Raw genomic sequence first — 13,371 nt, forward strand, 5'->3', positions numbered from 1 at the left:
AAATGTGGCATTTAGGAAACCTTTATTGCAAACGTGGCACGGTAAGATGTCCAGACTAGCAACATTAATATTCGTTTTTTACGTCTTGCTGCTCCCATCATCAGCCAGGAAATATTTTTTTTACTAAAGCAGTATATGGAATCAGATGTATTACCTACCACCATTTAGTTGTTTTGTGTTATTTAATCTATTTATAAAATATCTGGTCATGCCAGACGTAATTATTCCACTCATTTTTTTAATAAACAATGCAATTATCTGTTTCAGCCACCAGGGGAGCAGTGCTCCCCCTGCCCCACAGCCAAATCATGGGTCAGACCCATCTGGTAGCGAAGGAGGGCCGAGACTGAGAGCTACATGGAAAAATATGCATCAAACAAGCCACTTTGAAATTTTTCTGTTTCTATGAATACAAAAGTTGGGTGACCCCCACCCCCCTGGACTAAAAAATTTTGAATGACCCTCCCCTCAACAAAGAATAAAAAGACATGACCCTCCTCTGTTTTCCTCCGGTGGTCCATTCCATAAATACTACATATTTTGTGTCACTAGAGATACATGGGATTTAGTATAAAATTATAGTTCCAGTTATCATTGATACGGAAATGCCAATTTTATTTTTTAATGAGTAACAACTGAATAGTAAGATAGTTCTAATCTGTCTTTGGATCCTCAAAAAATATAGCCTAAATCAGCTTTGGTTCAGATCAAAGTTTGTTTGAGTTGTGCAGACAGTTGGGTACATTCTGTTCTCGTCTGGTTTCGGTTGTTTTTTTTATAGTTTTGCATTTAAACACCATGGGTCATTTTGCAGTGACCCTGCTAACACTCAGTAACAACCACAGCCTTGCACTGGTTAACCATTGTTGTCGGGCCTTGTGATTTCAGACAGACAAACACGCGTTGATGATCCACAAACACTGGAAGTACTTTACAACTGTGCACTCTGTCTGGCTCTATTTGTGTGTGCAAAGGCCAAAATGTGTTAATAGGTGTTAAACCTGAAGCCGTACAGGCACAGCTATTCAAAACCTGAGGATTGAAGGTCATTTTGGGATAAAAACTCAAACAAACCTTAGCTGTTGCAAATACTCTAATAACAAAGGCGTTTTCTTAACAATAAGCTTGCTATGTGCAGTCATTACAGGCAAATACAGAGATTAAGTACAACTAAATCATCATAATACAAACTCCAACAATATTTTGTAACACAGTTATTTATATGAATGCAAATCATCATTTACACTTTTTAGTCAGGATTCATACTCTAATGTAGAAAAGATTTAAAATAATGTTTATGTGCTATGGCTTTAAACATGCATCATATAATACATAAACAAGTAACATGATCTCTCAGTAATTTTAACCAAAAACAATACATATTTAAAAATAATTATTCACAGAGGTGTCTCTCATTCTTCCAGCTGAGGTCAGTCTAGCATTAATACAAACAGTACACTCTGCAGTCTGACTGTGGAGTTTCCTAAAATATTTTAAAGAGAACTCTTCAGAGCTCTCGCTGTCATTGTTGTTGAGGTTAAATGTAAAAAAAAAAAAATGTAGCTTGTTTTTAACTTAATCTTTAAAACTTAAAACTTGGAGTATGCCATTACCAACAGTTCCCGGCATGAAATCCTGGCACTCGAGAGACTAAAAAGACACTTGAGTAACAAACTCAAAAAATTCATCACTGAAAGGTAACAGCTGAAGCTCCCAGAGGCTTCTGACACAAATGAAGACGTCTACAGACAGACTTTTGTCCCTGTTTAGTGTTAAATCTTTACACAATCTTCTGATACTCTTTGGGTGAGTGATCAGAGTGTAGCATTAAGTGACTGGACAGGTGATAGGTGCACATCAGTAACAACAGCGGATGTGTTGATGGGGTGAGCCCATTCTGGATACACGTTCAAGTCAAACATGGCAACGCCCCACGTATTCATAGCCAGAGAGACCGAGAGGATACCCAGGATGTTCATCGCAATGCCAGTTTTCACCTGAGAATACAGGAGTAGAAAACACGAAGCTATAGGTGATGAAAGGTGACATTAGGTTTTAGTGTCCGATGTGAGGATCTTACCATGTCTTTGACCATGAGATGTCCCGTTGCAAATGCGATGGAGTTGGGTGGTGTGGACACTGGCAGCATGAAGGCATATGAACATCCTACTGTTGCAGGTATCATGAAGTACAGAGGGTTCACTGAGACACGAATAGCCTGCAAAGACAAAGTTGAAACAAAGTCATCACATTTTAAGGATAGGATGTAAGTCATTTAGTACTTTCGTGACCCCATTATTGCAAACTTATTTCATATGAAAAAGCGTTGTTCAAACCCACACAACTTTATATTCTATCCAAGATCTAAAGTGCCCAAATAACTCGGGCTCAGCTGCAAAGAAAAGGACGCACATGACGTCTCGATTATAAGAGTTTTCATGTAAAGACAAAATAAGAGAAAAAAGTAGTTCCAATGAAAACTGTTCAAATAAGATCATTTTAAAACCTGGGCAAAAACAACCAAAAGTATATGCATTGGCTGCATTGCATAGAGGTCAGTAGCATGGGTGAACTGACCCTTTAAGGAAATTGGGTGGTCACGGTTCAAATGTTTAGGACATATACATCCTGTAAACGATTCTCTGAGTGCATGCAGATAATGATTACTGACAACAGCAGTTCATGTCCAACAGGCTACAAACATAACAACATCTATTGCAAGTGTTTTACAAGCATACGAAGCCTTTGACGAACATAAAGAACCAGGTCAGCAACAAACCATGTTCCTGTACAGTTCATGAGTTGCCGTGCCGGTTTGTCTACTGTACTGTCATCCTAATGGCCACTTCATAACAGGAACACAGAATCCAACCCAATTTATATCTTTAAGTTGAACACCAGTGTTACCAGTTCAGCAATGACGGGTAGAAATATGATAATTGTGGCAGTGTTGCTGGCGAACTCAGTGAAAAGGGCCAGGAAAGCAGTGATCAACATCACAGCTGCAGCAGGAGGGACCTCGGCCAAAGGCTGGAGGTGGCCCCCGATCCAGGAGGCCAGTCCAGACTCCTGCCAAAAGCCACAAGATCGGGGTCAAAGGTCAAAGATCAAATCTCAACACAATGAAGCAAAGAGAAGAACAGAACCCAACAGAGCAGAGCAGCAATGAGCCAACAGAACAAAAGAGATGCATTTATTACACAGACGTATGACATGCAAACTCTAAAGTCACTAATCTTGCATTCAGCTGGAAAGAAACTTTGCCTAGAGTTTAGATGAGAAGATTGAGACATTCCCACTTCCAGATTTATACATTCAATATAATGCTACAGCCAGCAGTCAGTTAGCTAGCCTGGCTTTGTCCAAGGGTAGCATAATCTACCTACCAGCACCTTTAAAGTTCTCTAATTAAAACATTATATCTAGTTTGTTTAACCTGAAAAAAACAACAACATTTATACCTCACAAGCTTTAGCCATAGCGAAGCCGCCTCCGAGCAACAGGAGGATATTCCAGGGAACAGAGTCCTGAGCTTTCTTCCATGATAAGAGTGGGACATAAGGAGTATTTGACGCTAAAGGAAAGACATGGAGGGAAACAAACAATTAAGAACTCCAATTCAAGATTATCATATAATAAATTGTGCTCATGTTTTATGAGCACAATGTTTTCTACAACATCAGTGCTGTCAGCTGATTCCATAAAAGATGTACGCAGTTCAAACTTCTAAATCACAACTGTATACAGTAAACAATGTTTTGTTTACTTCCTGCACAAAAGGGTGCATTTCACAGCTTTAATCAAGATTTTAATAAAAGAGACTAAGGGGCACTATAATGCTGCTTGGGCAATTCAAAATGTTTTTAATAAGTCTGTAAGTCCAACTGCAATCTGAATTTTAGAGTAAAAACTCCCCCACAAATCTAGAGCGTTTATTTCATGTTTTATACATTGATGATGATCTTTTGTTGCTATATCCTACAGTTTTGGTGGGATAAAGACAATTTTCCACTCCACAATTTTCACATTCAAAACATTTGACCTACACTGAGAGGGACAAATGAGCCCCATGATTTGCTTTTCTTTTTTTTTGCTTGTGTCCAGTGGTTTATTTGCTCAGCTGAAAATAATACACACACACACACACACACACACGCGCGCACGTGTCTCCAGCACACACCAAACACGTGCGTACAGTTTGTACGCATGTTCACACAAACACATACACAAACAAAAACCCCAAAGTGCATAGCGTTAAGAGATTATTCTAATCACAGAAACAGAGAAACTACAGTTTCAGCTCCAGACTCTCTAATCTACATTATTAACATTCCTCGGCTTATTTACAGTATCCGCAATAGTTGTGCCAGAGACACAGACCGAATGTCTTTAAATCGTTCACAAATATTTGGTCATTAAAATCAACTTCTGACTCGACCCAAGCTGCTAACTGGTCGCTTCCATTTGTTATATCTCTTTATTTGATGGTATTCTCCCTTTTTTCCAGCACAAATCAAATCTAATCAAAATAGTTTATTTATACCATAACTTAAATCACATTATCACAGTGATTAAAATAATAGGTTAGATATCAAATATCGCTGAAAGTCCTATGTCCGCTAAATGAACCATTAATAGGTGTGTTCTTTTAGAGCTCACTGACCGTGAGGGTCGAACCACCAGCTCAGAGAAGGTTTCTGCGAGGGGAAGAAGAACAATATGGACACAATGATCACACCAGTGACTGCGTCTGAGACGTACCTGCAGGACAACGAGGAAGGGATCTTTATTAGAGAAAGATAATGAACAGGCTTCTCAATACATACATTCTGTGTTCATTTCCAAACAAGAAATTACATAATAACAAGCAAACTAATTTATGTTTTTCATCACATGTGCCTCTCTTACCCTTTTTTAAAAAACACAGACCAGCCAGTGATGAATTTGGGATCTCTTGTGAACAGCAGAACAGCAAACAATATAAAAAAGAAAGCGATCGCTCCCTCTGCAAAACTGAAAGTGAGCAGGTAAAGTTAACTCGGTGATATAAATGTCCTCCCTCACCCTGTATTGCATGAGATTTGCAGACATACACAATCCTCACTTTATGGGCCCCAGATTTCTGTAATCTTCGTCTATTAGAGCCTTTGCTCTGGCCTCTGCCTTGGCTCTCCGGTCGTGTTGCGTGAAGCACAATCTGCACACAATAAAAACACACTGTGTGACACATGGAAATCTACAAATGAAAATGACTGCACTCCATATCTACAAAGATTATCTACAATTAAAAGCCTTTTCCCTCATATGAATATAAATCAATATAAATAAATAACCCTCTTGACATTTGGCCTTCACTGTTTTGGCTAAAAATCAGCGCAAAGATCATTTTAACATGATTGTATCAAGTTTCTTAAGTGAGCAAGTAAAGTTTATTTATACATACTACCCTTAACGGATACAAATCTCAAAGTTCTCCACAATAAAATGAAATACAATCAATAAAAGACATAAGAAGGAAAAATCAGACACCCATAAAAAAAAACAAAAGTCTCCAACTGCTTTTTAAAAGAATCAAGAATTTAAGAATCAAAATCCAAATTTAAACAATGTAATCTGCAATAAGCAAATGTCTGACACCACATTACCGTGTATTCAATCCTCCGTGGAGAAACGCGATCCAAATCCATCCCAAAAACAGGAAGAGAAGCATGAGCGGGAAAGCGAATGCAAACCAAGAGCCAAAATTGATGAGGTCGCAGTCTGGAAAGTAGCTGTAAAACAAAGTAGCTGATAGTTTCTGATGATGCAAAGTTTTCACTGTTTAAACGCTGCACACACACAAAAAGAGAAGTTACCTTTTCAGCTGTCCAATCAGGATGAGGTTGGGCGCGGTGCCTGTCAGCGTGGCGGTCCCTCCGATACTGGCTGCATAGGGAATACAGATCAAGAATCCTTTCCACACCTTCAGCTGATAGGCCGACTCCGTTTGGATCTCCTCAGCCGTCCTCATGTCACTCTGCTCCGTCTCATCTGTCCTTTTGATGTTTTAAGAGACATGATTACATAAAATGAACTGTGAATAAGTACATTCATTCATTTTCATCAAAAGAGTTTAACACGGGACTAAGAACTTTTAGGATATACGCTTATTTGCTTTCTTGCTGAGAGAAAGATGAGAAAATGTATACAGCCGGCAGTTTGTTAGCTTAGCGTAGCTGAAAGACTGGAAACAGGGGGAATCAGCTAGCCTCACTCTGTCCAAAACTAATTAAATCAACCTAGCAGCACCTCTAAAGATCACTAATCAACAAATGATATCTGTTTTTTTTAAATCTGTACAAAAAAAAGTGTACAAATGACAAGTTGTAGTTTTACGCGAGGTTTTGTGCATTGTGCAAGACTATTTCTTGGATTTTATTTTAACTTTCGGACAGCTGAACAGCTGAGCTGTTTCCCCTTGCTTTAATGCTAAGCTAACGGTCTCCTGGCTGTTGTGTCATATTTACCATACAGGCACGAGAGTATTCTCATTTAATTCTTGGTAGGAAATCACAAAAGCAAATTTCCCAAAAGGTCAAATTTCTTAAAAAAAAAACCGGCATCCAAATTCAATCCAATTTGTTTTAAATGTTGAAGGATGTATAGGCTTGTGTGAAACGATCTCAGTGTTTGTTTCTTACCCATCTATTGACAGCATTAATTTTTCTGAGGGCATTGAGGGCAGTGACTGCAGCTTTACAGTAGACTGACCTGAAAGAAGGTGAAACAAAGAGTTGCCGTCATGTAGTAATATAAGCAAGAGTTTTTGCTCTTTGTGTGTGTCGGGTGCGGGTTCATTTATGCTGTTCATATATTTAATATATGACTTTAGGTCCATCCAGCATCATTTATCACCTACCAATTGGATATTCACTAACTTTGTATCCCAGAACTGTACAAAGTTCACGACTTAGATTACATATCAAACGCTAGTAAAGATAAGGTTTTCTGTCATTTGGGGTCAGTGGAAAATGCTGGTCACACAACACTGACATATAATCACATTATAAAGTTGGTTTTCCAACACACGTTTGCTTATAGTTACACATCCAGCAGTTACAGAGCAACATTATGATTTATTTGAAGTCGGGATTCTGGCCATTGGATGAATGTAAAATATTCTCTTTCTTTTTGCTTTGTTTTTGGTTTCCACCAACACTTGAGAAAGAAAATCTGGCTCTTTGGCTGCTAAATGCTCCACTATGTTCACCAACTAGTCTCTAAGCTGTCTGTCTGTTTGGGGCTGAGTAGGTAGTGTACATGGGTTTATCAGAGCTTTTGAGCTGCTTGCTGTGGATGAAAAGTTTATGAGAGCAATGCGACTAAAACAGTAAAGTTGTGGGCAGGAAAACTTAAAAGATGAGCTAAAAGTTGTTAAGATGCTCAGTAGCACTGAGGGAAACTCAGAGTTGGTGATTATTCTCAATGGGCTCATCACTACACCTTTCACGTTATAGATAGTAATTTCATCCATTGTTAAAATAAAAATATTGATTAGAGCAGCTCCAAGTAAACAGTCATTCCCCATGTCAGGTAAACAACATGAAAAATACCATTTATTAGGTCATTCTCAGGATCCTCTGTGGACTTGCTCTTCCTTTTCAGGGTCTCCAGGTCTCCAAACAGACTCTCTAGGATGGCATTAGCAATAGGGAGCATCATGGCTGTGGTGGCGGTGTTGCTGAGCCACATGGACAGGAAGGACGAGGTCAGCATCATTCCCAGTATAAGCCTAGGGAAATAATTCAATCTCAAATGAATAACATTAATCATTATCATAGCTGCTGACTTGGAAGATGTTCTTTTTGGAATAAGGAGCACGCTACCTTAGAGGGGTAAGGTTGGCGATATTCTATATTTTCTTAATGTCAATAAAATCCATGAAGACTAAAGACATAAATCTTTAAAATGGGTCACAAATACATACTTTTTTTTTTTAAACATACAGTATATAATTTCCTTAATCATTTCCTCTCATGACTACTATCAGCAGAAGGATGGTGTATGATAGATCAACTCAAAATAAGCTACAGAGCCCATGTTCATCATTATTAAAGAAGATGTTGCACAGTAGGTGTAGGCTAAGTGTTTCAGTTTTTGAGAGAATAAGAGAATATAAAAAACAAAACATTTTTGTGCTTCTTCTACCTCCGGGAGGGGCATCTTAAGATTTCCAATGCCTTCTCAATCAATCAATCAGTCAATCAATCAATCAATCAATCAATCAATCAATCAATCAATCAATCAATCAATCAATCGATAACAGTGATTTCACTGTAATCGATTGATTGATTTGTATTCCCATCAGCTCCTTCACACATCCCACTAACCTATATTGCAACAGTGTGGCTCACTCAAGTGTTTAAATCGTTTTTTGGACAACAATGGAGCTCTATAGCACTATATAAGATATATCAGGTTTTGGCTACACAGGCAATACTTGTTAGTAGATCGATTTATTGTTGGTTTTGTTCTTTTAATGAGATTTGTTGGGAATAAGAACAATACAGAATATCACCAGACGTATCCTTTAAAATGTTTTTCCTGTGATTTCTCACCAGGCTGGTTTTACTCCAACAATAGTGAGGACCTTTAGGGCGATTCTGCGATGCAGGCCCCACTCCTCGATGGACGACGCCATCACAAGACCACTGAGGAAGAGAAAATTGGTTTCCAGGAAGTACTGAGGACAGACTGTTTTGGATGGAAGAATTCCCAGTGTTGGGAAGAGGCAGACCGGAAGCATTGCCGTGACGGCCAGAGGAAGGGCCTCTGTGCACCAAAACATAGCCATCAGCACCACCACATAAAGACATTTTCCCTCCTAAAAGATAAGCAACATGTGGTCATTAATGTTTAGCCAACTTTAAAAAGAAGAAAAAGATGTGACAGGGGAAAAAAAGGAAGAAATACAGTGACTTTGTCAGAGAGAGAAAAATTGCATTTGTGTGCACCTGTGTGCATAAGAGGCATGCTTCTGTATAGTTGAATACAATTCCTAAGGAATAGTGTACAGTGTGTGGCATAAATATAATTGCGGGGGGGGGTAGCTCAGTCAGTAGGGAGTTAGGGAGTTGGGTTGGGAACTGGAGGGTTGCTGGTTCAAGTCCCCATACGGACCAAAGTATGGTGGTGGATTGGTAGCTGGAGAGGTGCCAGTTCACCTCCTGGGCACTGCCAAGGTGCTCTTGAGCTAGGCACCGAACCCCCACCTGCACAGGGTGCCCTTCCATGGGCAGCTCCCTCACTCTGACATCTCTCCATTAGTGCACGTATAGGTATTGAGCATGTGTGTGTGTAATTCAGGCTAGTGTGTAATGTGAAAAACGTTTAACGTAATATAAACATAATAAATTAATAATTTTTTTAGATTTAGTTTATTGAGACAGGGCTGCAGCTAACATTAGGCTACTTGTAGTATTTTTTATTATAAGTAGGCCTATAACTTCATAATTCCACTCCACTACATTTAAAAAAGGGAAATATTATACTTTTACATCTATTTTTCACTCATAGTTACAAATTACTTTTTACATAAAAACATGATTGAAAAACATGATATGCTTTTTAGATTCAGTAGTATACAAATACAAATATAACATGCTCTTATATGTATTTGTTAGTGATAAAACACAATAAAACATAATTACATAAAATTCTATAATAATAATAATAATAATAATAATATACCACTTTGAAAGGAGCTATTCTGCATAATGAGTTTACTGTAATGGAGTATTTTTAGACTATGGTATAATATATTTATTCAAGTAAAGGATCTGAGTACTTCTTCCACCACTGAGTCTCGGTCTGATGATTTCATTCATTAGGCTATTCATGACAAAAAGAAGACGAGAAATAGCTTAATTCACTCACCTTTTCCGGCAGAGTAAAAAGTAACGGCAGAAACACCAGTGGAGTGAGCAGGAGAATCAGCTCTTTGTGGATGCACCACAGCTTGTTGGACACAACTGATAGTTTCATCTCCGGAGTGAACTTTAGCTCTGTTTAGAGGGAAGGGAGCTCCAGAGTGCTGAGGGGAGCCTGTTATAGGACGTACTTTGAAGACTCTGTCCGAGTACAGAGAAGATTAACTACTTGCCACTACAGTTTAACTCCTCGTAGGGCGGTGACAATGGCTGACAGACTTCAGTGCGACATCTGGTAGACCTTTTCATGTATAGACAAGATTTTCTGTTTGTTCTAGGAAAGCCTGTTAAACAGAAGGGTCACCATAGTGCAGCAGCAAGTTGCAGCAGGACTTTATCCGGGTTTATTTGGGCACTGTGATTTGGTTCCCAGTTTGGACAGTTTGCTTTTCTCCCGTTGAGTTCTCAGTAAGAGGCCAAACACAAGTGCAGCTTAAGAGCAGCTTGCAGGTTGATGAACCAGGGATTGTATATATAGGCAAAACAACATCAAGCTACAATAATTCACATCTTTCACAAAAGTAGGCTACCACCACAACTCAAGTAAGAACCCTGCAAGTAAAAGTACAAAAGTATTACGATGAAAATATAGCCTATAAATACCAACAGTAAATTTAGGCTCATTATGCAATATGCAGAATGGCCCATTTCAGAAATGACTGGATTCATCTTTAATTGTTGATGCATTGATGTGTACATCACTTTAATGTTGCAGCTGGTAAAGTCTGGTCTGATTACAACTATAGCCACACATCTTCATACCTGAATGACATTAAAGGTCGATTTCCAAAGACTCCCAAAACAGCACATAGCCTACAACCGTTCTATTTACGGCCACACAGATAAAGCCTGACATCCGGCCACGTGGTCAGGCATTGCCCCTCGACTTTCGTCTCTATGTGTGTTGCCGTTCCCAAAATCCCTTTATTACGCGAAACAACAACAACCTTCGAGCTAGCAAGCCACACGCTAAAAATGGCAAGGTTTGTAGAAAATGTGGATCATGCAACAAGGCAGGCCTGCTTGGTTCTTTTGGCTAATGATTGTAAAAATTAACAAAGAACATGTTTACAGCATTGACTATCTAACTGGGACGTTTTGGGGCCAATTGTTGGGATTGCTGTGGACAAAGTACACACGTAAGAACACTGGTAAGAACACTGGTAAGAACAAATCACATTTAACCATGTATCCAGCTTATTTAATTAGCTCACGTTACTCATTGTGTAAACAGTGAACTTCCTGACTTATTGTGGCCTTTTGGCTGTCCTGAACCCTGAATGTTGTCATCAGGTGTGCCACCAAATCATTAAAACTGAGTAAACACTTCAGGCTTTGCTCTCAAGTTCTGACATGCTACAACCTCCTTGGAAAGAGGAAGAAATTCTGCGCATCGCCTAAGGGAATTTTAGAATCAGTAGGGAAACAGTACATTTAAAGCTACATTGTGTAAGAATTTCTCCCATCTAGTGGTGAAATTGTATATAACAACGAACTAAATATTACTTTCTAGCCCCGGGCCCACCCGAAATTAGCTCTTAGTATCTCCATCGTCCAGCTGATTTAGCCACTCCAATATTAACTTTGGTCTTGTTGCTTTGCCTGTCGCGTTGTCGTTTTAATTCTCTTTTTCGCTTCCCTGGCGAGTAATCGCCTACTGGCATTCGTCACGGTGCCATCGAGTGTAAGAGGGTGAAAGGCTGAGGTATGTCCCTCTTTGGCTAATGTATTTTAAAGATGGAGGTGCAACATGGCGGCCGTCATTCGAGCGACTCGCTCGTATGTATTCTGAATGATTGTGAATGGCAGATTCTACACTTACGAGAATACTTTGATTAGTTGATGGAAGTAATTACACATGAATGAGCACATATTTGTGAAGGAACAAAGGGGGTTTTGCTAAGAATCAACAACAAAAAATTACACAATGTAGGTTTAAATCTACATTTAAATCCATTCATAAAAAATAGAAATGCTATGTAGACTTCTGTATTCTAACCCTATTGTAACTGTAACCTGATACTTTCTGATAGATAGTTATAATGCATATTTACTACAAAGAGCATGGTGCTTTACGCTTCTATTTTCTAGTGTCAATATAAAAGTAGGACAATACAAAAATAAAGATTACATTTTTTTAACCCAAGAAACATAGTTGGCATGAGCCATTATAAAAAACATGAACAGCATTGTTCTGCATGTTTCTAATTTGTTTTTGTTGTTCAAATAAAAAAAACTCAAGTTAAAGTGTCTGTACATTCAAAACATATAGTAGTAAAACATATTTGCTATGTAAAGATCTAGAGACAGACTGCATCATCATTAAATCACAAATGTAATGAATCAAATTTACAACAGTTTTTTTTTCTTCTTTTAAACCCAGTAGTGAGTTTATACTTACTGGCTCACTCCATGGTGCATCATACCAAATACCAAATCTCACAAATTTAAATGATGTAAAGCCTTTTTAAAAACAGTTCAACTCTTCAACCCTATTAACTCTTTAGAGTTTAGAGTTTGATTTTGTCTGAATGTGGTGGTGGTGCTGTCTGAGGCTGTGCCAGTAGGTGGGGATCTGTGCACATTTTCCTTCACTGTGTGCATGCTGAGCTGCTCTCTGTGAGATGCCTCGCCTCCTTCATGAACTCAAATCAGCATTTTCAAAAGGCCGTGATCCATTTAATGCTTTTTCTGTATTAGTTTGACTTTGTAAAGCAGGAGGAGAACTCAGAGGCAGATTTTTAAAGATAACATAACCACAACAGTACATCTGATTATACATCTAATAACGGCTTGTTGATATCTTTGTTGGTGTTTGTGGTTCTACTCATTGCGGAGTGGTATCATTTTCTGTGAGCAGTTGATTCATGACAGGAACTAAAGCATTACATGTGGTGGGTGAATCCCAAAAGCTGAGTGATACAGTTGCTCTAGTTTTATCATGACAAGTAAATGTATAATTTTTCATAGTAATTCACAGCACAATTAAAAACACAAATAATTAGCTGAGCTTTTTCATTTAAACCCTGTTAGCATATCAGAAGTTTGTTAAAATCCCTGTACACAGATCCATTCAATGTTACAATATACATATCACAATATCAGCTATCATATGTACAATAAATGCTGTTTACACCTGTAGAATTGTGTGTGTGTGTGTGTGTGTGTGTGTGTGTGTGTGTGTGTGTGTGTGTGTGTGTGTGTGTGTGTGTGTTTTTGTTCTTCTATATAAGCTTAACATCCTCTCATGTTTGTTCCTGTTTAGATATGAAAAAAAAAAAAATCTTGCTGAGTTAACCTCTATCGTGACAATAAAAAAGCCACACATGGTTTGTTTCAGCAGAGTGACACATTTTTACAAACTGAGGATGCTTTACTGGAAAAAAAAATCTCTGAAAACAAG

General features: G+C 38.5%; 1 protein-coding gene across 1 annotated transcript; it reads right to left on the minus strand.

Moving 5' to 3' along the window:
* Nucleotides 1-1,356: 1,356 nt before the first annotated feature.
* On the minus strand, nucleotides 1,357-8,848 carry slc13a3 (solute carrier family 13 member 3). The gene is made up of 12 exons (XM_028583427.1): nucleotides 8,598-8,848; nucleotides 7,593-7,771; nucleotides 6,681-6,750; nucleotides 5,856-6,035; nucleotides 5,646-5,771; nucleotides 5,105-5,197; nucleotides 4,909-5,013; nucleotides 4,664-4,761; nucleotides 3,462-3,574; nucleotides 2,908-3,069; nucleotides 2,081-2,218; nucleotides 1,357-1,997 (listed from the first exon to the last, which is right to left on the minus strand). Exons 1-12 carry the CDS (start codon nucleotides 8,831-8,833, stop codon nucleotides 1,815-1,817), a joined length of 1,683 nt encoding a protein of 560 aa, XP_028439228.1. The 5' UTR covers nucleotides 8,834-8,848; the 3' UTR covers nucleotides 1,357-1,814.
* Between the last annotated feature and the right edge of the window lie 4,523 nt (nucleotides 8,849-13,371).

This window comes from Perca flavescens, chromosome 7 (assembly GCF_004354835.1).
Source record: "Perca flavescens isolate YP-PL-M2 chromosome 7, PFLA_1.0, whole genome shotgun sequence".
Taxonomy (NCBI): domain Eukaryota; kingdom Metazoa; phylum Chordata; class Actinopteri; order Perciformes; family Percidae; genus Perca; species Perca flavescens.